The 27,397-nt window shown below is 41.4% G+C and overlaps 2 protein-coding genes across 3 annotated transcripts; both read left to right on the top strand.

Moving 5' to 3' along the window:
• The first annotated feature begins 498 nt into the window (after window positions 1–498).
• RPL34 (ribosomal protein L34) lies at window positions 499–3,856 on the top strand. 2 transcript variants are annotated; one of them, XM_033061300.1, is made up of 5 exons: window positions 499–522; window positions 1,084–1,157; window positions 1,254–1,353; window positions 2,078–2,181; window positions 3,730–3,856. In XM_033061300.1, the coding sequence occupies exons 2-5, from the start codon at window positions 1,093–1,095 to the stop codon at window positions 3,812–3,814; spliced, it is 354 nt and encodes a 117-aa protein (XP_032917191.1). In that variant the 5' UTR covers window positions 499–522; window positions 1,084–1,092; the 3' UTR covers window positions 3,815–3,856. The 2 variants fall into 2 exon arrangements, with proteins under 2 accessions (XP_032917191.1, XP_042635261.1); XM_042779327.1 differs by lacking the exon at window positions 499–522 and adding an exon at window positions 690–712.
• A 2,700-nt stretch (window positions 3,857–6,556) lies between these two features.
• Window positions 6,557–10,749, top strand: OSTC (oligosaccharyltransferase complex non-catalytic subunit). The gene is made up of 4 exons (XM_033060980.2): window positions 6,557–6,953; window positions 7,167–7,260; window positions 8,791–8,988; window positions 10,088–10,749. Exons 1-4 carry the CDS (start codon window positions 6,815–6,817, stop codon window positions 10,104–10,106), a joined length of 450 nt encoding a protein of 149 aa, XP_032916871.1. The 5' UTR covers window positions 6,557–6,814; the 3' UTR covers window positions 10,107–10,749.
• The last annotated feature ends 16,648 nt before the right edge of the window (window positions 10,750–27,397 follow it).

Below are 27,397 nucleotides of genomic sequence, written 5' to 3' on the forward strand. Positions count from 1 at the left end.
GCAAGGCTTCCAAGGGATTCTGGGGGACCAGCCTTTCCATGGGAAGTTTTGTGTAAGACACACGGTTCCCAGGTGTGTCACGTGCCAGTTTGCCGTGGAAAAGCATGCATGAGTGACTTGTAATTTAGAGCTTAGAAGAGCAGAATGAGGAACGGCTTCTGGGCCCACACCTATGTAATTACCATAATGAAGAAGAAATCCTTCTTTTTGAGAACAGAAGCCGGTATTTTAGTGAAACAGTTTTTCGGAAAAACACACATTAAATAAAATGGCACCCCCACCACGCCCATTGCTCCTGCTCCCGATCCCCCCGCCGAGCGGCGCTCCGCCGCGCTTTAGCCGTACAACATGGCGCCACCTTGCACCTTCGTTCCGTACAACATGGCGGTGCCCGCACGCCACCCTGCAGAGTAGACGGGCTCCAGTGCGCAGGCGCCGCTATTTGTTCCGGGCTCTAGGCCGCCGCTATTTCAATGTTGACCTGCGCATTTCCGCTTCCTCTTCCGGGTCGGGCGGTGCTAGGTATGGCGGTGGGAGACCGAGGGCTGTGGGCGCCTATCCGCCTCCATCCGCGGCCCGGCGGGCAGCGAGCGCCATCCAAGACCCCGAGGGGCTGTGGGGATGGGCCGGCGGCGCTGCTGCTGCCTGCGCGTGGGCTGGAACGGGGTCAGAGCTGCCCGGCTGAGAGGCCGGGCCTCCTCAGGACTCCGCGGTGGGGCTCCCGAGCAGGGCCTGCGTCTCCCGGGGCTGCGAATGAAGCTTATGTTGATTATAAATTACGTAGCTGCTAACGCTTTAAGCAGTTCTTTAGGAGAGTGTGACATAATCCAGGCAAGACTAGGATGTTTGAACTGTGTTCGAGTTAGTTTGGGTGGATTTTGACTGCGGATTGCATCGTGCCCGCTGTCAGGAGTTTTATTGTTCTCTAATATAGTTGCGTTGGATGCCGCTGATCAGGAAAGGCTTTAGTTTTATTAATATCGAGTCGGCAGCTGCTGGTTCACATCTGGCTCAGTACGGGTGATTCTGTGAGATCTGTGTGGACATCGAGCTCTAACTAGTGCCACTTTGGTTGTGACTTAGGGGTGAAAAATGGTGCAGCGCCTGACGTACCGCCGTAGGTTGTCCTACAACACAGCTTCCAACAAGACCAGACTGTAAGTAAGACGGTTTGAAAGAAAACTTCTGCTGTAAATAGGTGATGTTTCAGTTTTGATCGTTACGTTAACTGGGTGTTTTTCTGCTGTGCTTAGGTCCCGAACACCCGGGAACAGGATTGTTTACCTTTACACCAAGAAAGTGGGAAAGGCCCCCAAGTCAGCATGTGGTATTTGCCCAGGAAGACTTCGTGGTGTAAGTATGATCATAAACACCTAAGGGTGTCTCTGCTGCAGCATTTTTTCAGTACAAAGAACATTTCCAAGTATACAATGGGCCTTTGTTGACCAGTTCTTGTTGAAATAACTTTTTTCTTTAAAATATTCAAATAAAATAGTGTAAATTTTACTGGTAAAATAGGCTTTCAAAGCTCAGTTTTAAATGCTCTTGGTTTATATTATTAAACTCTTGTTTTAGAAAGTCTGAATTTTTTAAAACTAGGCAGGCCAATTGCACAGCAGATTTAAAAGTGTAAATTGGAGCTGTTAGGCTTGCAGAAAAAAAAGGTAAGCCAAGTTTGGAAATGTCCCATATTTAGAAAAAAGGAGCTAATGTTCTTAACATAATTGTCTTCAGAATGTTTTCTTGAAGTAACACCGTTGCTTTTAACAGTTATGGGAATGCTTGAGTGATGTTGATCTTTGAGCAGTTTCTATCTTTGAAAAAAACAGTCTTTTATAACCAATTTTTAAATGAACCTCTTGGTGAACCCCTGTGCTGGAATGAAAAGATCAGCTTAGGAATGCTGAAGATGGCACGTGCAGTGAGCTGTGACCTCAATCACTTTTTAGCACCTTGAATAGTAAACTTCAGGTGTTGCTGCTTTTTTTTTTTGATTATGAAAGTGATGTTGGTTTTTATGTGACAGATACACAAAACTGCTGTCCTGTGACACACTTTTTTTTTTTGCTGTCTGTAGGTCCGAGCTGTGCGCCCCAAAGTTCTCATGAGGCTGTCAAAAACAAAGAAGCACGTTAGCAGAGCCTATGGTGGTTCCATGTGTGCCAAGTGTGTCCGTGACAGGTAATTACAGAAAGCCAGCTTTATTCCTGAGGTTGACTTTTACAAAATTTTTACATCTCACTCTGTTCTCATAACACGGACCCAAAAGTTTGAAGGCTCTTGTCTGACATTGGTGTAGAGAGATGGAGCGTGTGAGTGTGGGGCACGTCAAGCAAGGATGTATGTGATTTTTGTCCCTTGGATTTGAGGGGGTTCCTGCATGTGGAGCTCCTCTGTGGAGATGGGTGTTCTTCAGAATATCTTTTGTATTGACTGCTCATAGTAAAGATTATTCTGTTCTGTTGTCCTGTTTGCCTTATGCAGATTCCGTTTAGTTTTTCACTTTGTAGTGTTTCAGGATTCAGACATATTACTTGGTTATGTGTTAAGCAGCTTTATGTGGTTAAGCTTTGAAATGGCCTTTGCTGGGCCTCGTTGAATTCAGTTTTATTGTGTAGCAATTGCATATCCCATGTTTCCTTGGCAAGTTTGAAGAAAAACATGACCATGTATCATCTCTGTGAATGGTAAACAAAGCAGATCTCTGGGTCAGCAGTCTAATGTCAGCTTTTCTCATCTGTAGTGGCAGCATTTTTTTTCTTTTTGGTATGTGTAAGTTCTAAGATAACTTAAATTCGGCACCACTGAAGATGGGCTGCTACAGCTGCAGATTTGTAGTATAACTTTTTCTGTGTTAAAAGCCACTTTTTTTCTGAGTGTTTTCCCAAACCCTTCATGAGCTTGATGGGTAGTTTTCAGTGCATGAGTAGGTTTTATTCTTATTGTGCCTAAACTAGAAGTTACAGATGCCTCCTTTCCTGTAATGGTCAGTTTTTTTCCTGCACCTTCTTAGGCATCTTTGGCAGATTTCTGTACTGCAGAAGTAACCATATGTACCAGATACTTATAGAAGGCATTTTAATGTTTAAGAGTAGAAGCCTGTGTGTGATACACTTGTACTGTTAACTCAGAACCATTAAATAGTCTGTTGGTATGTGAGTGCTGGTGTGTAGTTTGTCCCGTCTACCTGATGGCCCTGCATGTCTTCCGGAAATGTCAAATTTGGGCATGACTTCACCTGCTAGGCTTTTTCCTGTTGATGTGCAAGGAGGTTTAATCCTGACAGGGAAAATATTCATGTTTTTGCTAACTGGACGCACATAGTTTTCCTGTAGTTCTGAGGAAGAGAGCTGACCACGACTTATCACAGCAATTCTGACTTCAACAGAATTAAATTAATTCTCCAGTTAGGAGTTCTGCTTTTTGCCTTTGAAGTTGGTATGGATGGTTAATTTTCCCATGTTCAGCCATCAAGTATTACCTTGCTTGCCTTCAAGCCACTTACCCTAAATTTGCAGGCACCATAGGCTGCCATCCCCAAACTGCTACATTCGTACAGTGCCACTGTCCCTGTCTTTTGCTGCTGGCAAGAACAGCAGTGGGTTCCCTTTTATATAACTGTGGAGCTAATACCACACGTGCAATGAATGTGGAAGATGGCAAAATTAATTGTAATTTGTCTTGCTTTTGTGTTTAGACACATACCCTAAAGTAGTTTTTCTTTTCCAGGATCAAGCGAGCTTTTCTTATTGAGGAGCAGAAGATCGTTGTCAAAGTGTTGAAGGCACAAGCACAGAGCCAGAAGTCAAAGTGAATCTCTTTGTAGTTTCAGCCCAATAAATGGAATCTCCACTTCTCTTGTGTCCTGTCATTCCATGTGCAACTCAAAGCTGGTAGGAGCTGCTGCTTCTCACAGGCTGTACAGTGCAGAGCTGGGTTTTGCTGCAACAAAACCTGTAAGTCAGGATGCTCTGTTCAGTGCTGCCTGCTGACAGGGAAATCAAGCAGCTGGAAGGAAGTCTGGTTAAACGGGACTCCCAGCTCAGGCTCAGTCATTTGGAAGGAATGGAATAACTTTCAGCAGTGCAGGTTTTCTTTCAGCAGCTATTTATGATGTCATTGGAATACTTCAGAAGAAAGTTTGACTTTGGAAAAGAAGAGCAAACAAAAGAGGACAGCTAGTAAAGCCTAAGGTAGATGTTTTAAAATTGTATGTGGTATTACTCAAGTGAGGGTGGAGAGAATAGTCTTAACTTCTCAAAGCCAGTGCTGTATCCACCAGACAGTTGCATACTGCTACATCTGGATGTCCTGGAAGAAAGCTGCAACTGCTGTATCCTGTTGGGTGTTCCTGGGTCAGCAGTTACAGGTATGATACCAGCAGAGCTCCAGGGGGCACCTAGGACAGACCTTTAAAGGCTTCCTGATTTAGAGTAGCAATTTGGGCCTCTGATACTGAAATTTGAACAAAAGTTTTTTGGTTTATCATCAAGGATGTAATTATTATGTAAAAAGGGAAAATGGATGTGCTTCATTCTGTTTTGTAGACAACTCTAAATGTGTCTCTTAACGCTGTCCAGGAGTGTTACAACACGGGATAATTCTTGCTTTGCCTGTATGTGCAGTAGTATTCCCCATCTCTGAATTTTTTACTGCTTTTTAAGTGATGGACATCTATTTTTACCTGTTTTTAACCAATGACTTTTTTCAAAAGATAGTGAACTCTACCATGAGAGTAAGGAAAGAGGAGAAATAATCACTGAGCACACAGGGTTACTGGGAGCTGTGAGAGTGCCACTTAACGGGGTTTCTAAGGTCACTGTGGAGTCTGCTCAGGCTGTGGCTCAGAGATGTGTGCAGGAGTCACTTCAGAGTGATGCTGCCTTTTTACCCTGCCTGGCTCTGTCAGCTGTAAAGTCGGCCAAGGGACAGAGCACAGAAGGCTGAGTTGAAAACCCCTTCTGTGGCAGTGAGCTGGCACTTTGCTTGAGGTGCCTGGCACCTCTCAGCTGCCTCCTGGGTGTGACAGCAGGTGGTGGCTCTGGTCCATGACTAAATACCATGCATGGTGAAAGGACTTGTACCTCCCCAGGAATTTCTTCACAGTGTCCCAAGGAGTTTAAATAATTCTCAATATTCACAAAATGGATAAATGTTGTAGCTTGAAGTATGCGGAGCATTTTCTCCTCAGCTCAGGTGCAAAGGCTGTAGGTCATTAAAGGAGGTTTTGAGACTAACATTGCAAGCCCACATTTTTGGGTGCTGTTACTACAGTTACTTTACAAGGTTAACATTTCCCTAGTTGTCTTACTGTCTTACTATTCTGATACAAACTTTAGCTTGCTGAGATAAAAAAAAGAAAGCACAGCACCTAAGGCAGGTGTGTGTAACCTGGCCCTGTTTTGCATTAAAGGTCTGAGATTAGAGTTTTCCTTCAGGCTTTTGGAAAGGAGTAGAGATGGAGGGAGAATAATTTTGGAATAATGAGGATAAATGTCATAAACATCTGCTGACAGGCGCTGAGAGGGAGATTGTTCCAAACAGGAAGGGTAAAACTGAAAACATTTAGCTACAAATGCACCAGAAGGCAACAGTTATGACTTAGGAGAAGTGGTATTGACGCTACAGGCAGAAATCAAAGTCATTAGGCAGTGTGTCAGTGAAATGGTAATAAGGCCCGTAATTATTTAAAACTGAGCAGTTGGCTGCAGTGGAGGAATGGGGGCAGACATTCGGGGAAAGGCTGTGCAGTGGGAAGTAGGCTGGGTAGCGTGGTGAGGTGGGTGAGTTCAGCTGGCGTATATACTTTGAAATGCGCTCCTGTAACCTGCAGTGAAGAGTTCTTCCCCGGCCCTTTCTTGAAGCAAGAGGAACTAGAGAGGCTTCCACTCAAAAGGGGGAGTTTTCTGGTGTTCTGCTTGGGTGCTGCTCTTCAAAGCGAGCTGAGGACAGAGGCAGGAGGGGCCTGGCTGGGGTGGGCCGGGCCGCTGAGGTTTTTGCACACTTAGAGCGTGTGGGATGGGCTGTAACACGCGGTGCCCTGCTTGCTGTCAGCACCGAGCTTTTCCTCCCTGCTCTGTGTGCAGCTGTCGGGGTGTCCTCTGGGTCAGGACGGGCACCACATCCCACGGTGCGGGCAAGGGGCATTCCAGCCCCGCGCCTGTGCAAACACAGGGACTGGGCTAAGGCCTGCTACGGAACTTTGTCTGCATCCCCCCAGCCTGACTGCGGAAGCTCACAGGCGGGACGTGGCTTTTCCTTCCCCCCAACCGGAAAACTGCATCAGCACAAGGGTGCCCAAAGGGCGCCCCTACCCCGTGGCAGGAGCGGCGGCGCAGGCGTTGCCCCGGCTGCAGGCAGCACCTGGCGGGGAAGGCCGGTAGCACCCGGGCCCCACGCGGGTCCCGGGGTGGCCACGTTGCTGTCCGGCCCGGGGGCGGGGCCTGCGCCCGGCCACGCCCCCAGACACGTCCCCGCCGCGGCGCCGGCACCCAGCGCCGACACGTCAGGGCTGCCGGGTCCTGGCAGGTGAGTAAGACAGATCGACCCTTCGACGGCGGACTGGCGACCTTTCCACGCTTTTATGGAGGAAAAAAAAAAGAATATTTCTTAATATATCAATTTAAGCCTGGTCGCTAACTTCTAGTGCTTTGTTTAGTTTGTCTTTTGAAAAAGTGTCCCCCTGTCAGGACGCGACAGCCCATTTCCGTTTCCGCCTTCGTGTCCGTGGCGGAGCGCGGCTGCGGCGGGAGGCACCGGACAACGCCGGGAGGGAGCAGCGGGGCCGCGGCCGCCCCGGGACCGCAGCGCGGCCATGGAGACGCTGTACCGCCTGCCCTTCGCCGTGCTCGAGTGCCCCAACATCAAGCTGAAGCGGCCGAGCTGGGTACACATGCCCTCGGCCATGACCGTGTACGCGCTGGTGGTCGTGTCCTACTTCCTCATCACCGGAGGTGAGGCCGGGGCGGGCAGGGTGAAGGGGCGGCCCCGCTCACGGAGCAGCTCTCCCTCGGTTTCTGCCCCCGGTGGCCGAGTACTGCTGACCCTGCGTCCGGGTCCGAACCGCCCGTAAAACACGAGTCTCGGGCATCCCCGAGCATGGCCGCCGTGTCGGGGCGCTTCTCGCTGCTGCGAGTCCAAGTCGGTGCTTGCTTTACTCTCCGCAGGAATTATCTATGACGTGATCGTGGAACCTCCGAGCGTGGGGTCGATGACAGACGAGCACGGACATCAGAGGCCGGTGGCTTTCTTGGCATACAGGTCAGAGCAGGGCCCTATCCCCACCAGCGACATGCTGCAAATGCCTAAGCTCAAGGGAACAAACCCGTCTTGCGGTGCTTCTCTTCCTCTTCTCTTCCTCTTTGCAGGAGTTGTTTTATATCAGTTCTTGGTTTGCCAGTACTTAAAAAAAACTGCACCAAACCAGCAGAAATCAAAAAACTTAGTCCTAAAACTTTTAAAAATGAGGGGTCTGGTAAAAAGAAATTGTTTGGGGCTGGCAGGACTTCTTTTTCTTACTATTCAAGTTGAGCTTTATACTGGATGCAGATATGTTTGATCATTTTTTGTTTCAGAATATGTAATGTTTGGGAAACTTTTGCTTTTTGCCTTTTAAACTCTAGCGTACTTGGGACTCTGATGGGGAACATTGTTACGAATGTGTAGCAACAGGGTCTTTATAGTGCCCTGGCTTCTGTTACTGAAAATTAACTGGGTGCTCCTAGTAGCAAACTGGTCTGAGAGAGTTAAATCTACTTTTGTACCTGGGGGAGGCGGGCGGTATATGTGTGTGGAAAAAAATAATTATTTTTGTTAAATACCAAAAAAGTTGGTTTAATCTGTGAGTTCTGTGACATGGTTGATGTGGCAGATTTTGACTTGGACTAGATGTGTGTTTCAGACTTGGATTGTTGCAGTGTTGATTAATCAAGTTACTGCAGGGAGTTGCTAACACTGTCATTTGTCAGTGAAACAAGATGAGAGAAGACAAACTTGTTTGTTTCCAGGATATGAGACAGTAATTATAATCTTTATTTCTGTATGTGTATCCACTGTAGTTTCATCAACGCCAGTTTTTTGAGATTGTTGATTAGGAAGGTAGGAAAATGGCTCTGTGACTGTAGCAAGCAGGAGATTCGTGATCCAGGTGCAATATTCTTTCTGCATCTCAGCTTCCTCACTCTCCATCTCTTCCTATTTGTAACAAGGAAGTCCAGCTTCCTGACATGAGGCTGACAGAGGGCCCCATGGGGCACCCTCAGGCGGGTCCCTGCAATGAATCCATGCAGGCTCAGCAAGCAGGCAGCAAAACGTCCTACAGGATGTGTGCTGGAACCAGCAGATGTGCTTCATGTGCTACCATAGTGCTTTGAGTGGAATTTTTCCTGAGAGAAGGATTTGGGAAGTCCTGCCTAACACTAGGATGGAGATAGGGAGGTCACGGTGCCCTGCCTTGGCCCATCTTTATGACCAGCGACCTCCTTGGTGGTTTTGAAAACCAGTGAGCCTGGGTGGTAGCTGTTAGTATGCACAAATATGTATAAATCCTTTCAAGTGCTGGGCTGGGCACCTTGCAGGCTCTCAGTTCTGGAGATAAATGGTGTATTAAAATCTTGATGTAATTGTGTAACATCAGTTTCCTGCTTGCTTTAGTTAGAAAGTCAACCATCAAAGTTAATCATCCTGTCAGTTTGTACAGCTAAAGCATTTTGAGTAGATGGAGTTTGAAATGCAAATAATTTCTTTAATCTTTTTCTGACTATTTTCACCTTTTTTTTTCTTCTCCTTTAGAGTAAATGGACAGTATATTATGGAAGGCCTTGCATCCAGCTTCCTCTTCACAATGGGTGGCCTAGGATTCATAATTCTGGATCGATCCAATGCACCAAATATCCCCAAGTTGAATAGGTTTCTTTTGCTCTTTATTGGATTTGTTAGTGTGCTTTTGAGCTTCTTCATGGCCAGAGTTTTCATGAGGATGAAATTACCGTAAGTGATTTAATTATCTTTCAGCCTTTATTCTCTTTTGTGGCTCATGTAAGAATAACAGAAAATATGGTGATCTTCAGCTTGAATTTAAGTTGGTTTTTTTTACTGCTTTTTTTGGAACAAGTTATCTTGAATGAGGTGGGATGCTTTGGGAACCAGCTACTCTAAAATCGTACTGTAGTTAAAAAAGGGTGACAGTTCCTGATATGTTAGAAAATATGATTAGTGAGTCTGACTTGCTCAGTGTACTTTAAAATTCATTGTATGTGCTGGTCAGGTAAGTAGCTACAAAGTAGGGCTTTGAGGAAAATAGAACTGTTAAAAGTACTTGAAGAAAGGCAGAGGAGGAAGAGATCTTTCAGGCTGTGCAAAATCCAAATGCAGGTTTTCCAGTTTTTCCCCGCTCTGTATTTTTCAGTCTAAGTATTTAATTTAGAATAGCTGAAACTTGATGTTTAGAGGTACAGGTAGCTAATTTTTGGAGTAGCTTCATGGAGTGTTGAATTAATAGTGACAATCATTTTATTCTTAAATACTTTTTTTGGCCTCTGCAGTGTACTTAAAAAAAAATTGTTTCATAACACAGAAGTGATGGATTCCCTGGCAGCAGGTATCTGGATAGGCAGCTCCCTGTATTTTTTTTTGCTTCATTGATGCTATGTGGTTTTTTGCTTCACTGAGTACATGTGTTTTTGTACAACAGTTCTCATTCTGAAATTCGTGAAAAGAACAGGGCTTCAGAGAAATGGAAGAGAAAGAGAGAACAGATTTGTGTGGAGTGTCAGAAAAGATCAGGTTGTATTGAATATGTTAACATATAATTTGTGTAAAGGGCACAAATAAAGAACATTTCTTAGGGTATAATGTGGGCTTCAAAAATTCCAAACAATTACCAAAGTTGGATTGAGAATAGGCTAATGCATTTTCAGTGTTCATTGACGAAAATCAGCTGAATAAGGAATGTATAGTTAAGATGGCCAAATAGCCTTGATCAGCAGAGGCTTTTGCAGTTTTGATTTAAGATTGTACGTCTCTTGATTTTTGAGGAGTGCTGCCTATGTTTGCTAACTTTTTTTCTAAATTAATTTTTATTCTGTAGGGGCTACTTGATGGGTTAGTACCTCTTGTGCTGTGTGAAAGTTCGAGTGGAATTTACTCCTCTTACAAAGTGTTTTAAGAAGAAACAGCAAGAAACAAGTTCCATAGCCACCATCAACAGCAAAGAGACCTGGCCATGAGAAACAACTCAGGAAAGAGTGCTTTCTCTGCAAACTCTCACTACCAGTGGCTGATCTGTAGTTATTCAAGCAATGTTTTATCATTTCTGATGTAGAGCTTTTGAAAAAGAAAAAGTTATATTGTGGAGTATTTCTTTAATATTCCATTTCAGGATGAAGTAGAGAACCTACTTTTAGCTCTACCTGAAATGAGTATTCGCTATTGACGGTTCTTTGTTGCAGGTCTGTCTCCTCTTCCCTCTTTTGTGTGGGACAATTATGTATGTGAATCAGAGAAGAAACACTCAAAACATTAATTTCCAAGTTGTAATCAGATAATTAGTAACTTTGGATGCTTTACAGCCAAAATACAATGTGTCTGAAATTATTGTGAAGGCATCTTTGGCCTTGGTATTAATGATATTAATGCTCTATGTGAGCAAATCCAGACATGCACTGGGAAGGGCGAATTGTATGAATGTGCATTTTTTTTAAGAAAAAGTGTACAAAAGGAACCAAATAAAACTTATTTTCTAAAAAATTATTTTAATTTTGCGCAACTTGTAAAGCTTTTTCTTGTTTGCATGGACTACTCTACATTCAGACATGAGGTGCCATACCACGACCACATAATTTCAGCTTTGTTTTTGATTGTTGGATAATGTTTTCCTTTTTTTTTAGTATCAGGGACAAGAAGCCTCATTTCCCATGCATTTGTGCTGTATGTAAACAACATACTGTTAATGGTAGTCAAGAAAACTTCTGAAGCTGCTGCTTTTTTGTGTGAGGCAAAGTTCCAATTTAATTTGTCTTAATATTGAAAGACTGAATGTTGCTGAAATGTTTCATTCAAGTAATATATTGCATTTTGGGGGAAGGAAAGATCTCTCTGAATCACATAAATGTCTTTTTTTTCAATCCATATGTGTTTGAAACACTATTTTAATCAGTATAATAATATAAAGTAGAAAAGTTATTTATTCCTGTAATTGTGAAGTAACCATTACTGTTCACATACTTAATCAAATTTCTGAGCTAGTTAGTAATCATCTGCCTTCAGAATGTGTCACTTTCACTGCCTCGTTCTTATCTATGATGTGACACTTTTGCATCTGTTCATCCTACATATTTGTCATTAAGATTTCAGGTAGTTTAAGCTGTTTTATGAGGCTCATTACTGCTATATTTCCAGTCTTTTTGACGCAGTTATCTTTTGGTCACTCTGGTTTTGGTGAGACACATACTTACCTTCATGGGGAGTACTGATACTATGTAAGTAAATAACTGGCTCTTAAGTAATATTTTTAAATACTCTGAGAGGCAAGTCAAACCAGAAAGTCAGTTTACTGACTAATCAAGACTCTCCTGGCTTAGTGCTTGTTGTAGTGCAGTTGAGCTTTAGCCACCCAAGTTTGCAGCTGGTTCTAAATGAGCAGGCTCCTGTGATTTTAAAGGCACAATTCCTTGCCTGTGGTCTGTGAAGTGCCTTTCACTGTAATTTCAGGCCAGCTGATGTAACTTGAAACAGCAACTGAAGCAGATATAATTGCAAGGTAGAAGATAATTTTGGGAGAGTAAAACCAGGTGACTTCTTCTGCAGCAAATAAGGCGGAAGGAACATCATAGTATCTTGGTCCCAGACTCCCAGCTAGGTCTGGTATGATCATCTGCCAAAGCCTGTGGCACAGAGAGAACCAGGAAAACAAACGCAGAACAGTGATGTACTACCCAGAAATGAGGCACATGGTAGTTTGGAAGATGGCAGAATGCACAATTGGAGATTGGTTAATTTTGAATGTGGTTTGACTCCTTTGTCACCCAAGGTAAAATTTCTACTGAGTCAAATAAACTGCAGAGAAGTATTGCAGTGTGTTAGAAGAATCTTCTTTGCTGTAAAGAAAGGCTGATATTTTCTGTAATTGTCTGCTATTCTTTATAGGTAACAGCAGGTGGCCTCTAAAGTAAGGGCTTGGAATAATAATAGGAATGTTTCAGTGACTGAAAGAAAACTTCCTGTAACTAGTTACAATATCCATCTGTGTTTCATGTTCAAATCTTCAAGGTTCAACTGAACTAGATTGTGGGTGAGAGGTTAAAAACAAGGTAAAGGTAAAGCAGAGCTTGCAGGAACACATCTTTCCTGATTAAAACCAGAAATTTGGCCTACTTCCAAGTGCAACAGAGTCAGGCTGAAGTGTAGAGGCCTTAGTTTTCTGTCTTGATGGAGAAAATACTGAATACATGGCTTCAGTGTAATCTCTGAGAGATGATGCCTAGTCAGTAGAGTCAGGAAGACATATATAACTTGTGTAGCTTTTGAAAGTTAGTATATACATATATGAACCCTTAAATGATCTTATACTTAATTGAGTTAAGCTGAAAAATACCTCTAGATGAAAAAGAACAGACATTCTGGTCAGACATTCATTTTTCCCCCTCAATGCATTTTCCAGACTCCTGCATATTGTGGAACAGTAACAGAATTATAGAATTATTTAGGTTGGAAAAGACCTAAAAGATAATCAAATCCAACTATCAAACCAGCACTGCCAAGCCCACCACCAAACCATGTCCCCGCATGCTACATCTCCATGTCTTAAATACCTCCAGACACAAGAGGTGCTGGTAACTGATGTAAAGTGGCTCAGTGAGCAGTTCTACAGTTGTCTCTGCTGAGGACCCCTGGATGGATCCCATCCAACCCCATACATTTGTGTGTGCCCAAGCACTATAGCAGGTCACTGACCACTTTCCCTTGGATTATGGGGGCTTCATTCTGCCCCCCATCCCTGTCTTCCAGCTCAGAGGGCTGGGTACCCACAGAATGAGTTGTTATTAGAGACTGAGGCGAAGAAGGCAAGGAAGTACCTCAGTCTTACCATCCTTTGTCACTACATTTCACTTCAGATTCAGTAAAGGATAGAAATTTTCCTTAGACTTGTCTTTTGTTGCTAATGTATGTTTAGTTGTAATTTTTAGTTGTCTTTTATAGCAGTAGCCATCTTAAATTCTGTGTGGGCTTTGACCCTTCTAATTTTGTCCCTGTATGTCCTCTTTACCTTTCTATACTCCTGAGTTGACACTGCTTCTTGCAAAGGTCATAAACTCTGGATGAGTTCTGGTGATTTTCAGCCAAAGTTCTCTGTTCAGTATGCTTCCTGCTTGTCTTTGGAATGGCCTGCTTCTGCATCTTTAAGATTTCCTTCATGATGAATGTCAGGCCTTCCTGGACTCCTTTGTGACCCAAGGTACTCTGCCTATCTGGGCCATCAGCAGGCCAAAGTCTGCCCTCTGGGAGTCCAACATAGCAGTTCCACTGACCCCCCTCCCTGCTGCTCCAAGAACTGACACGTATTTAGAAGACTTGCATCCCTGAAACAATTTGTGGAGGAAGGAGGATAAGTCAACCATTTTGAAGAAATATGCATGAATATAAGTTCTTAATATATTAATTAGGAAGCACTATGTGTTTGGCTTCTTAAGAGTTACAGTCTTACAACCTGAGACAACCCTAAATTTCTTCTGCTACCTTCAATATAGGGAGCCAGTGTGGCTATAGGAAGGACAGCAATTATAATTTATTTTCCTTATACATATAGAAATCCTGCATGCAATGGAAACTGTTTCCCTACTGCATAGCAACATCTGTGATAGTGTAATTGGTATTGCACATTTGTGAATGTGATTATTTTCCCAAAAAGGGCTGCAGCATTAACTGACCTACTTTCAGAATTTCTCGTTGCTGCTTCTTAACATTGCAGTTTCTTCAGAATAGTTTTCTTCCAGAACATGGTAAAAGAGAATTGAAGCAATTAGAAGAAAATAATCGGAAAAGAGGTAGAATTCTCAGAAGAATGTTTTGCAATACTTTCAGTCACATTAAAGTTTTTCAGTTATACTAATGGTTGGCAAACTCTGGAGAGGTCTGGATTTTAGTGACAGTGAAAAATATAACTAATGCATCAAACTCTTTTCAAAGGGTAGTGTTTAATGGGAAGTGGCTAATATGAATATGGGAGTTTCTGGGTGGTTTGATTTCTTTGGTAAAACTAATCATGCTTGTATCCTTTTTGTTGACGTGTATACCTGTCAGCCAAGAACTGGACTGAGACCATGAGCTCATTTTAGAGCAACAGCTGTGGAATGTGTAATGGGAGTCAAGCATGTCTGACTTCCACCATGTTTTAATTAGAGATGCAGATGCAGGGCACTGCATTCTGCTGTCCAGTATCTTGAGTCCATAAGGCAATTTGCTGAGCTCCTGTTTGATGATATCAGTTTAGTCACTGATGTTCTTCAGGCATAAGATGGTGTTACACTTCATCATGTAGCTATCCCATATGGGTTCCATAAATGTCAAACCTCTTAGACCATTCTACCTGCAGACTGGAAGAAAGAGCATTTATCTCTGAGTAAATCAGATCAATATGGTATCATCTGCCTAATGCTTGTGAAAGATTGACATTTGTAATTTCCTTCTCTTTTTGGCATCAGTTTTCACTACAGAGATCAGTGTGGATGAGGGGACTGGTATCCCTTTGTTGTTGATGGAAAGGTTATGCTTTTAGCTGGAAAAAGGGAAAGAGTTTAAAAGAACGCAGACTTGTGTTATTCTAAAATAAACTGTGAATGTTAAACTTTGTATCTATTACTTAGTAGATAGCTTAAATAAATTCAGAACTTGTAGGTATTTCTGACAGATTCTGTATGATAGATAATACAGTTACCACATTCAACTTTCCAGTGTATCATCTGTCTTTAAATGCAGATGGGACAGTGAGGAATGGGGAATAATAAAAAGTAAGCATAAATGCAGTTGGATGAAGAGGTTTTGGGGTGTGGGGGAAGCATTTTAAGCACCTGGAAGAAAATCCCAAAAAGACAGAGTAGCCAACTTGGATTTTTAAAGAATAAGTCGTATGAAGAAAAAGACAGATATGAGAGTTATGGGCCCCATGGATAGAAGAAAATCAGGTGTTTGGGCTGTAGATTTTGATACTGTCCTGCATGTTTTGGAAACTTGGCTTAGCTAAAACAGCTATTAGCTAAATTCCAAAGTATTTTGAGAAGCATTTTTCAGAGCATGTTTACTGATTAGGTGTTATCCTTATATCAAAGTGGAAAGATATCTTACTATTTAGGTCTGTCCTGTGGCTGGTTTTGTTCAACACCCACTGACTTGTACTGAGTAGGGTGTACTGAGTAAATAGGCAGAAATGGTAAAACTCAAAGACTTCTGGGAGGGCAGAATTAATATGCATAAGGATCCTAACAAATCAATGAGTGGTCTAAAAAAACTAGGCTGGTTTATTCTTTCTGGGAACAAGTGCAAAGTAACAATGCCGCTTAAGGAAAATAGCTGACAAAGTGTGGGATGCTTCAGAGTAAGTCCTTGGGTTCTGCTGTACCACAAGCTGAAGATGAGAGCAGATAGCCTTTTGTGCAGTATTACAACATCACATGGAGATACGGGTAAAACGTTAAACTTCCAAGTACAAGTGGCATAAAATTAAGTGTGAAATGGAACAAAGAAATTTTGTTTCTGCATCAGTAATAGATAGAACTTCAATAGCAGCAAGGAGGAGTTGGGGTAATACTAAAAGAATCTTTATAAGGGTGAAATAGTTTACTACTGGACTAGATAGTCTGTGCCAGTGATGGAATTTCTGCTTTGTGCAGCTTTAAGAACAGGCTTGAAAAATGCCCATTAAAATTTGCAGTTACCTTTGTTTTGTTTTGGGATGAGTGACTGGTTTCTTGAGGTGTCTTTCAGTGATTGCATATCTTTATAATTCCATGGCTAAGAAAAATGGTTTTTGACCTTCCAAACACCAAGGCCCTGTGTCTTTAAAAACAGTTGTTGAAGGGTCTGTGTAAATAGCTAAATCTGTCCTTTAAAAACATCCCTGCAGTGCAGTTGTAGGACAGAATCCTGCTGGCCTTGGTTCAGTTTGAAAAATCAAGTGGTTATATGGGCTAGACATGACAGCAAAAAGTAACTCCATTAACTTCCAACTGCCAGAAGAGAAAAAGGAATTAACTGTTTGGGCAAGGAAAATAGAAGCACATGGAGGAATGTTTAGGGCCATTTTTTAAAGACCTTTTTCTTTTCAAATCTTCATCTTAGTTCTTCACCTAAAATGTATTATAATTAGATGGCTGTCAATATATCTGTTGTATTAGAACAGGGCAATGAGTGGGAGGAAGGAGACTGAGAGATTTCTAGGAAATATTTTGCTGATGGAGCTTTTTCTCTGTTTTTCCCCTCTGGAGCAGCAGTAAGATACTGATATGTTTCTCAATTACACCGACTTCTCCGAAGACCTCCTTTCAGCAACTATGCTTCACTGACCCGTGGAATTTAACTTCTTTTGTTTTTCCCAAGTGTGTCTACCTCTCTCTGCTACAACTGGCTGTTAAACCAGCTCTGAATGCTGTGTTTCATCTCCTTTTGCTTTTCTGATGCTGGTCTGAGCTTATTCAAGGTATTTAACCCATTGTCTTTCAGCAGCTGCCATCCCTTGTTTCTTTGCTGTCATTCTAGACTTTTGAGTTTCAGCATACCACTGTTGGTTTTGATTGCTGTCTTTCTAACTGCTGTGGTATTTCTGCCTTCAAAGGGTATTATTTATCAGTCTCCTCAGCTTTTCCACTTTCTTATTCCTCCTCGCTGGTACTTGCTCTTTCATTACACTGAAATCCATCACTTAGTCCCACCAGCCACTTGGCTGTCTGTGAGCTTGCTCCTAGTAATCCTGCCTCTGTTCCTTCTACTCTACAGGTCCTTCAATTTTCCCTGCTGGCCGTTGTTTGAGCTACTTTACCCTGCACTGACTCCACACTTCATTAGCTCCTGCTATCTGTGGCACAGCTTAACCTCCTGGCTTCTCTCCTGCTTTCAGCCTCTCTCATCCTCTTGTTGTTTCTTTGTCTGTTCTAGTTTTCTCTTAGCTGTCTTGTATCTTTGTCTCTATTGTTCTACACTCTACTCCATCTGTTTTGCTGCTGCCTGCATGACTCATCCTGAAAACAATAAAAGTCCTACTGCATTCCCAATCATTACACTAGGGAGCCAACAAAGGCACGCCAAAATCTACATCTACAGCAGTCAAGCCTGGGTCCTCATGGAATTCAGGTACATAATTTTTGTTTAAATCAATATAAGTTAAATGCCAAACACATCTGAGAATCCTGCCAAAGCTTCATCACAACTTTAAGGAAAGGAGGCAATTGTTTCCTGGGGCTGGATTTAAAAACACCTCTGCAGAGACGACCTGCAGGTTCTTATGTTTCTTAGCAAGTCACATGAAAAAGGTTTTTTCTGCACATGCAGTTACTGAGTGTTTTATGAGCATAGACAACATATGGTCTGTACACAATAGAACAAACTAAGAAAAAAATCTGTCACAAATATCAAGATTCATATACATAGTAGACAAGGCAATAAATACAAAAGATCATAAAACCTGGGAAATGGAACATTCTGTCAGGCTTTCTTTAAAGGTACAGGAGGCAAATAATGCTTAATACCACTGCTAAGTAAAGGAATTAAACAAACCATATTTAAATCATAGGGTTTTTTTTCATCGCCTAAGAGGAATAATTTCAGATGTATGAGGAAGTTTTTTTTCCTCTAGTGTTTTAAAAGACAGCAGACTCACAGAGACCTTAAATATTTTTTGTCTCATCTAACACCTAGGCAAACCCAGGCTACACTTCACTGAAATCAATGGAGACAAACCTGTGCAACAAGGGAAATAATGCTTGTATTGTAGTATTTTGGATGTGTCTAAGGGTTGTGTTCACCACAGCTTGTAACTGAGGCAAGACTAATTTTACCTGCTTTGCATGGTCAGTACAAGGTACTGCCTTTGTGCACCTGCATTTGGAAAATAAATGCCTTTTACTTAAGCACTGTCAATAATATCTGAAGCTAAGGAAATTCCTTCCATCATTAGTACTTCCAGCATTGTCCTTAGCTACTACTCAATCTTTTTCAATCTTGACACCTTTAAATTTTATCTTTCTGCAACTCCAATCCCCTGTTAAGCTGTTGGTTCCCCACTGGATGGCAGTCCCTGCAACGTTATTCATCCTGGGCAGGAAAAGTCCAGCTTTAAAGCAGTGAACTGAAATCTCAAACTGCTTTGCAGATGAATATGTACGCGAAATGTTACAGCTGTGAGTATATTTACATTTTTTTTTTATTGTTACTACAGAATAGATGTGTAAAGGATTTTTCTGTACGTATCTTTCACTCATTAATTTTCCAATTGAAACTTCAGAGCTTAAAACCATGCAAGAGGGTGACACTTCTGAGGATCAATCCAGCCAAAATTTCAAAGCATTTTACACAGACTACATCAATTAAAAAGTCAATGTGTGTGGTGTGTCTGTGTGTGTGTGTGTGTGTGTGTGTGTATGTGCATGTGTGTGGACTTTATACATAGCTCATAAAAGGGAAAAAATCTGGAGTTTTACAAAGTCATATGAATTACTTAGAACTACAGTCTTACCTAGAAAGATTAAATAAATAAGGCTTCAGTGTTTTGATTGAACATTCACTGTACATCTGATGGTGGGGATGGAATTTAATGGCTAAAAGGAATAGATTATTTAAAATACAGTAGATATTCAGAACTACGTAGTACTGAAATTATGACTGATGTTTTTAAATTAGAAGTCAAAACATAAGTTGCAGAGGTAGAGAAAACCATGTGGACTTTGCCAGGATTTCTGTGTATATGGTTTTAGCAAAATTCCTGCCAAAACCTGGGGCTCTTCATACTGGCATCTGGAAGCAAAAGGTAAAAAGTATTGGTACCGCCCCCATAAAATACTTCAATTTCTAAGTAGCATTTCCCTAAGGTGGAAAGGTTTTCACCCTAGTATATTTTAAGGCAATAAGAGTCTACTACTTCACTTGGATAGAAAATTATATAACAGCTTATTACAAACATGTCCGGTAGAGGTCTCTTCAAAAGTGAAAGGGAGATAAATGAAAATAGGGAGAAGAATGCTTGCTTATCAGCACCTGTAGAAAAGACCTCTTTTAACTCCCTTTACAGATGCCTACGTCTGAGCATTTCAAAGCACTACTGTCACACAGGTGGCTGGTTTTGTGCACCTTTTAGAGATGTCATGTTGAGATGGTAAAGTGACTAGCGTAAAGTTATGTGGCAGCTTAATCATCATGGTAGGAACAAAATTAAGACCTAATTGTCAGTTCTAACTAACAATTGTACTAATAGTGCAAGCATTGTCAGCAGCAAGCATTCACTGAAGTTTTTACAATATTTTTTAAAATTTGAATTAGTTTCAGGGTAACAATGGTTTTTTAAATGTTTTTGTCAAATGACACGTTCTGTAGGAAAAAAATTGCAGCAACATTTTATTGAAAGTTTAAGCACAGTACGTCCTGCTTGCTAGTTTGTTGGCAAGCTCTGTCTCTTCTGTTTCCTGAAATGTAGACTGCAAGATCATTCCTTCACCCTCCCTCACAACTCATATATTATTGGAATGGTTACTCCCAGCTTTCTCCAATTAGTTCATTGTGCTAAACTTTCTCCCTTGATAAATTTTGAAAGGAACTCTGTCAAATTTTCACTTCTGTTAATCTTTTTTCTTGTGTCCCATATACTTCAGCTGAAATACCACGTTACTCTTTTCCAAGCACTTGGAAAGCACTTCCTCACTTTAAAACTGCCTCTGATCCTGTGCTACCTCCAAAATTAGAGGGCTGGAGTCCAGCTCCTGTGCTGAGCTGGGCCTCCATCTCCCCGTGCTGCTCATCTGTTTGCAAATCACCCAAGGGCAATTTGTAAGTTCCTTAGGACAAGGGCAGCCTCTGTTTCTGTTGCACCTTGTCCAAGTTAAGAACTCCGCAGCATTTTGGTTACACCCATCGTAGATTTTGCATTAATTAAATTTTATCACGTGAAACCCTATCACTAAATCCCTGACCAACTGCACTGTTTAGCTCTGTCTGACTGAGGTTCCAGATTGCTTTCTTTCTAAAGCTGTCTTTTCCACTTTTCCACAGTTTTCCACATCCGGCTTTGCTTTCCATTTCCTCCACTCTCCTTCCCAGCTTTCTGCTTGCAGGGGAATGCTGGTGCCCTCATTAGTGTGGCCCATTTCTTTGGATTTCCGAGGCTTTTATTCAAACCCCGGGCCAGCAACTTTCTCCCTGTTTATTCTGAGCTTTTCTGTGCCTGGGAGCATGCCCTGACACACCCTCCATTCCTGCCCAATCCTTTTCCAAGCTGACGCAATTTGTTTTTTTTGGTCTGCTGCCTGTCCTGAGATAACCTTATTCATTATCCCCACACAGTCACATCCTCTCCTTAGGAAGAGAGTTCTCTCCTCAGCTGACAAATGTGCAGACGCATGGGTAGATAACCTGGGAGACAAAGCATGTTGCTTTTTGTTGCACTTCAAGCTGACATGAAGGGCAGAGGCGAGTTTTGCACAGAGTAGCACAAGCAGCCACATGGCAATGAAGATACAGCAGCTCCAGTGCAGCTGGACACGTGTGTGTTCTTTCTGAGTGACTGTCCCATCAGAATTGGTGAAGAGAAGGAAAAAATGCAGGAATTTAATGATTTAGTGCTTAACTGTAGGGAGACAGGCTGTTCAGTTATTGCTGATTTTTCACTTCCTAGGCTGAGGAAAATATACCTAAATAAAAAATGTCCCACAGGTTTAGAAAGACCAGTCATCCATTGAGGATAAACTTGGAGTACAGTCCAAAGCTTTGTTCCTGACTGAGATAGAAACTTCTTTATGGTGTGGATACACATGAGTCCAGGATTTTGGTTTGGACAGTTGTAAAGACAGTCATATGGCCCAGCTGTGACTGGCACCCAGAAATATATCCTGGGGGTACCACGTTTGGAGATGTCATTTAAGGCTTTTGTCTTGGATGGACAGGTGTCAATAGACTTCCCTATTGCATACAGTGAAACCACGTTTGTGCTCTGAATTTTAGGTGGTGATCTTTGAGTTGTTGTGTTGCCCTAATAAATTCAGAACAAATTATATCTGCCTGAAGAGTCTCCAGTATTCTCTTGTGTTCATTTATGGACTTGCACATAGATTAAGTACCAGTGGACAAAAGAAGGTTGCTTGTAACTTGTGCCTACTTCACCATAACATGATTTTAAAAGATTTTATTAAAGACTTTTTGTATCTGACAGTCCCTTGCCCTGTACAAATTTACCTGTTTTGTATTGGGGACTTGGTGGGACTTATTCTAGGCAGCTTTGTGTTATGTCTGCACTGCAGGAACCATCCTTGGGTCCTATGGAGCATGTTGGGTTCCCACGTGTGCTTTAAGCCCCATGCTAATTGCCCTCCACATAAGCTCTGACAGTAGTGGCCTTTGGCAATTCCCATTTCACATCTGTATTTTCTTATTAATTACCCAGTATTCTTTTTGAGGTTACTATTATTAAAAATACATGGTCATTGCTTGTTCTGTGGCAGTGCTTAGAGGAGCAAGATCCCAGTGGGTTTCACTGCTTTGGTTATGCTAACCCAAGGATGGCACTGCCAAGTTCACAGGAGGCAGTTTTGATCTCTTGGTGGGTAGGGAGGCAAGGGGAGTCTGATTAGAGAACTCTTCCTCTAGAGGTACTACCTGCTCCATCCCTCCAACCTGAAGGACTTGCATACGCCATGGAATTGAAACTTTTTGGTACCTGCCAGAAGGTTGTTTTTGACACATTTCAGGAAGTGCTTTCACCATACATTTGACACGTTTTCTTATATCCTTGAAAGTATCTGCTAAGTTTTAATTCTTACCTGGTTCTGCATTTTGGGAGCACCTCTCCTTTGCTGATTTTTGGATGGAACCTCATTGCTCCACATTTTACTTAGATACATTGTCCTCTCGGGGCATGTGAAAAAATTCCCTGGTGGGAATTGCTTCTGGGTGGACTGTGGGTACTTAGGTCTGTGAAAGCTGGATGTTTTGCAGCCTGTGAACACAGACTTCTTTTAAGCCAAACAGTCTGAGAAATATAATTGTATTATATTATTTGATGACTTTTGACTTTTCTTATTAATGCAGTACTTTCTTGATGATAAAAAGAAAGACATGGGAAATATACTATCTTGATCAAAGATCTGTCATATGATTTTGATTCACCATAGACTGACCACCAGGATAGCAGAGGATGTGGGTTGTTCTGAATAGCTTCTGTATATGTGTCATATGTCTATATGACTGCTGGTATTGTAAGTGTAAAGGGTTAATGTAGCCCCAACAAGATTAGAGATGTCCAGGAGGCAGACTATACTTGACCTTATTACTGAAATGTTTAGTCAGCCAGTTCTGACACTAAAAGATAATTTTTTCCCGAGTTGAAAAGAGGACATCCAGTACAGGGCAAAAGCAGAGCTATGCAGCTTCATTAGCAGCAGTTTGCTGACTGGCTGAATCATTCTTACCTGCTGTAACTAAGAGAGAAGAGAGGAGAATGATAAAACCTCAGGGGAAGGGCAGGAGGAGACACAGATATTTACCTGCTATTCCTCCAAAAGGAAGTTCTTTGCAGCAAGGGAACTCCCTAACTAGAGGTGATGGTTGAAGAGAAGTGCCCCTTGTGTTACTGTGGAAGATGCAAAAGATAATGAGGAGAGTTTAGGCAGCTGAGCTGGAGTCCTGCATTCGTGTTTCAGATGCACAGAGCAGCAAGAGTAGGCATGTCTCAGCTACAAGGTGGATGCCGACATGAATTATCCACATGCCACAAGATTATCCAATTATCCACATATCCATAGGGCCATGCAGGGATGCTGGGAGGAGTGCTGGAAGTGGCACAGCCACGTCAGCTTGCTTTTATCATAGAGCTATAAAAGTTTGTTTAGTATTTAGGTGCTAATGTTCACTGTACTGTTCTGCTTCAAGACCTGAAAATGAGTCACTTGATGATACCTAGATCTTAGTTGTGCTGTGTAGCATAGCCTGTCTATTTCATTTAATCTGTGAGTAAAGTACCTGAGGGTGAGAATTTCCTTTTGATAACTCAATTGTAAGGGAGTAGGAAGGTGGAGTTTTAATAAGAGCATCTATGGGCTGTGATGGAGTCTTGGAAAGTTGTGCCTTAAGGTTTTGAGAAGCCTGACAGGGGGAAAGAAAGAACATAATTGCTGGAGCCTGGAGAATAATTTCAGACCAGAAGTAGCATCTCTGAATGAAAACTCTTCCCAGCCAGAGCAGTAGGAAACAAAATTGAGGTCTAATATCAAAATAAGTTAACTGTTCACAAAATTATCTCTACTAGTGCTGTAATAATTTTCTTTTCGTTTTTTGTCTTCTTTTTTTTTAATGAGCATCATTTAGTTGTTGTTATCCTTGCCCTAATTTAAGCTTTACATGAGAACTTAAATCCTTCCCATTGACACCAATAAAAATCAACAGCATGTAAGGGAAATCTTGACCAAATACAAATTTTCCCTGCAACACAATTAATTTCCAGATTTGTCCAAGAAATTAATTATTTTCTTATTTTATGGTATGAAAATGTGTGTTCAGTTGTTTGCAGTTGCCAGACTGACAGTAATAAGCCATTAAAAGAAGGATAGGAACTTTGGAGATGAGCTCAGGAAACTCTTGCTGCTCATCAGGGACTGGGGGCAGTGAATGTGAGGGAAGCTGACAAGAGCTCTGGCAGAGCAGGTGTGGTGAGGAAATGTGGAGTTAGACAGGGAGGGATAAATGGGAAGGAGGGAGGAAAGGCAGCTGTATCCTGGGATTTGTAGGTGGTGACAAGAAAACTGTATTTACTGTGACAGTAGATAGTCAGCAAATGGGACATCTGTCATCTTTACTTTTCTGCCCTATGGAAAATAGTGTTAGAGCTTCAAAATCATATTGCCTTTTCAAAATGAAATTATCAAATACCTTGTTTCAGGGAGGATCATTGTCTGCCTTAATCCCATGCATGATCTTTGCCTTTTGGCCCTGGTTTGTTAATTTGCTCAGCTGTTTTGTGTACACTTATCAGACATGAAAGAGCCAGGCCAGCATTTCTCATCGTTATCAAGGATGATACTTTGAACTCTAAAGCAGACACATACGTGGGTAAAAGGCTTGCAATTTGTACTATTTATTAGCTACTGTTTTCCAGAGCATGAAAATCAGTGAAGCTTTCTAACCCTACTGTAAATAGGAAAAGACAGACTTTTAACTGAGGAAGACAGCAGTGGCAATGAAATATGCAGTATGAAACCATGAGCCTGCTCCTTTATCACAGAACACTGTTGGGAAATGTATTAACTGTTAACTACCAGTTAAGTGGCAGGTCAGGCAGACAAACCGAATGTAAAGGTCTATTACCTCTTACAGCAACCCTAGGAGTGACAGCTCAGCTGGGAAGCTGGCATAATTCAACAAGACCTTGTCACTGTGCTTCCCCTGCTACCATCTATTTTGTAGTGATTTGGGAAAGACCATCATTTGGTCACTGGAAATACTAGAAGGATCAGCAGTTACTCTCAGGAATACTTAATCAAAGCCAATGAGTCTTCTCTATGAATGAATATAAATTCTTTGATATGAATCCATATAAAAAACCCCATTTGCTATAAAATATGACAATGAATTTATAGAAAATAGCAGTTAGTTGTATTTCAAGTGACCACTGACAGGTTATGCCTTTATGAAAAAGAGCTTTGAATCCTTGGAGAAGAGATGAATTAAAAAAACAGGGTAATTATTAAAAGTAAAGAATGTTGCTTGGGAAAATTATTAGCAATTCATTAAAATACCTGAAAGGTAAAGTAAGTTGATTTTGCTTTTTAGTAAGTTATGTGTAAGAGTTTTCAAATTTAGCATTGCCTTGAGTATAATTAAATGTATTTTGGAGGTGGAGGGAAAGCAGATTATGGAAATATGTGCTAGAAGGAATCTGAGTCTTGTCCACTGAGCTTTCCAGAACTGTCAAAATCTGGGGGTGATATATGACACCTGAAAAAATGGCTGGATAGAAGTATTTCTAGTCATACAGAAAAAGCTTTACTCTTGGCAAATACTAAAAGTAAAGTTTCAGAAAATGTTTGAACCAGTCTGAGTGCTGCTTTTTTTTTAGTGTGATTCTGCAGTTTTCTGAATCCTCAGTGAGTTGTTCAAACTGTAAAAGCAGAAAATTAAACCATGAAAAAAGAGTGATTAATTTTCTGCCAGCTAAAATGATTGGTTCATTTGCATCACTTCCTGACTTGGTTCTCCATTGCATCAGATGGGTACCCCTGCTGGCCAAGGGGAAGGGTGGGAAGACATAGCCAGGGGTCTGAGGAGGAGAAGGAGTCATTGTTTTGAGCAGCAACCATTCTGTAAGGCACAGTCTTACAGTATGGTAAAGCCTAAATTAACTCAAATATTATGCAAAGAGGAAGTTCAAAATAATGAGGTTTATCTAGCTGATAGGAGCATTTCTGTTCTTTTTTTGAGAACTGTGCTCACCTCTGTGAGTTGTAGCATGTAAAATGAACACAATATTTTATATTTCAGATTAGGACAGTCACAGAAAATTGAAATAGAAAATAAAACATTCAAGTGAAATGAGGGGAATATGGAAACATAAATTCTGGTTAACATCAGGAATCATGAGAAAGCATAAAAATCTGTTTCGCTTTTAGAATGACTGAAAGAATTTAAATTAATAAAAAAACCAGAGTTTTGCTAAAAAATAGCAGCAATTGTTCAGTTTCCTCCAACATTTTTTAATTCTTTGAACCACACCATCAAGCACTGTTGGTCAGTGCTTTAGTTCCAGATTTATCTTTTAGTTGGCACACAGGTAAAAATCCCAGAGAGTTTTGGTGGTGACCCTCCAGATGGGAATGGCAAAATGACTTGGACATCCTCCCATTTATCATATCATTCCTTCTTTGGATATCTTTTTGGGGTCAGGTGTTTATGTGGAGTGATGTACAGTGTCATAGTAATTAAGAAATTACCTTTTTCTTGTTAAATACACATGATGATTCCACAATTGGCTTGATCTGTCTTTACTAGGTAAAATCATAAGTTCACTAAGTATTTTGCCTGAATAAAGACTGGAGAAAGGTACCCAGACAGTAAATTCAGTCCCCACATCACCTGTGGATCAGTTACCCAAAGGCTAAATGGTAATTCCCTTCACAGCCCCATGTGTATCCAGGGTAATTTCAGAAACATCTAACACCATCCTAGGCTAACAGGAACCCAACTTTGCTGCTCTGTGAATCAAGGTAAGCCATGGTCCTTTCCTGTTTCTTTTGGGAAGTTCACCAGGTATGTCAAAAAAGGTTATCAGTGTAATCCAACTGGCATCCTTGTGGGATAAACCCAGGCAATTCCAAGCAGAGGAACAAAAGGTCAGAGCACTGCAAACCCAGCACCACCACCATCATCTTGGGTTACAAGGCTATGGTACAGAGGAAGGAGGGGGATAAAGCATAGCCTAGTAAACACTCAGCTCTCAAAAATAGAAAGTGACATGGATTCTAGGAGTAGAAATATGAAGCCACTGTATAGTGCATATTCACCTGTCATTATCACTTACATGTGCTGAGAGGTAGGGCAGCTGGCTCCAAATTTCTGCCCCAGCTGAGGAGATATTTTAAAATAAAGTTAATGCAGTAAATTTAATTCACTTTGGCAGCAGGAACTTTCGTGATCATTTTGGAAATGCTTCACTTTAGACAGCAGTATTTCATGGTTTCTCATGTTGAACCTATGTTGTTCCAGCAGCTTACATTCAGGTAAAAGTGTGTATAAAAATGACCAAGTTCTAGTTCTGATACAGTCTTAATTCATTTGAACAGCCTTTTAGTTAAACTGCTGCTCATTTCCTTTTCATTTGCTGTATGCCAGAGAGCAGATCATTGAGGGTCTTTAATCTGTATTCTTTGCTTTTTAGGAAACCTTGAAGTGGAACAGGGTTCATTGAAAGTGAAATATCCTTGGTGCTATCTTTAAGTCATGGGAATCTCCTCTTCAACATCTGCAAAATTCTGTGTAAGGCAACAAGTTATTTAATGTTGTCTGATACAAACATAGAGGAGAGAACGTAACTGGAATATTTATACTGCTAGTGCAGGTTGTACTGGAAATAAAAGATGCAGACATAGATATTTAACACAGCAGTAATGTTAGTTAGAAAACCTCACTGTACACTTGAAAAGAAAATAGAAGATACCAG

Source organism: Catharus ustulatus, chromosome 5 (assembly GCF_009819885.2).
Source record: "Catharus ustulatus isolate bCatUst1 chromosome 5, bCatUst1.pri.v2, whole genome shotgun sequence".
NCBI lineage: Eukaryota > Metazoa > Chordata > Aves > Passeriformes > Turdidae > Catharus > Catharus ustulatus.

What these genes read in the sequence shown, in the direction of transcription:
- RPL34 (XM_033061300.1), top strand. Translation starts at nt 1,093, where the DNA reads ATGGTGCAGCGCCTGACGTACCGCCGTAGGTTGTCCTACAACACAGCT. An exon ending in GCTTCCAACAAGACCAGACT is followed by an intron (nt 1,158 to 1,253) that starts GTAAGTAAGACG and finishes TGCTGTGCTTAG; the next exon opens with GTCCCGAACACCCGGGAACA. An exon ending in GCCCAGGAAGACTTCGTGGT is followed by an intron (nt 1,354 to 2,077) that starts GTAAGTATGATC and finishes TGCTGTCTGTAG; the next exon opens with GTCCGAGCTGTGCGCCCCAA.
- OSTC (XM_033060980.2), top strand. Translation starts at nt 6,815, where the DNA reads ATGGAGACGCTGTACCGCCTGCCCTTCGCCGTGCTCGAGTGCCCCAAC. An exon ending in CTACTTCCTCATCACCGGAG is followed by an intron (nt 6,954 to 7,166) that starts GTGAGGCCGGGG and finishes TACTCTCCGCAG; the next exon opens with GAATTATCTATGACGTGATC. An exon ending in GTGGCTTTCTTGGCATACAG is followed by an intron (nt 7,261 to 8,790) that starts GTCAGAGCAGGG and finishes CTTCTCCTTTAG; the next exon opens with AGTAAATGGACAGTATATTA.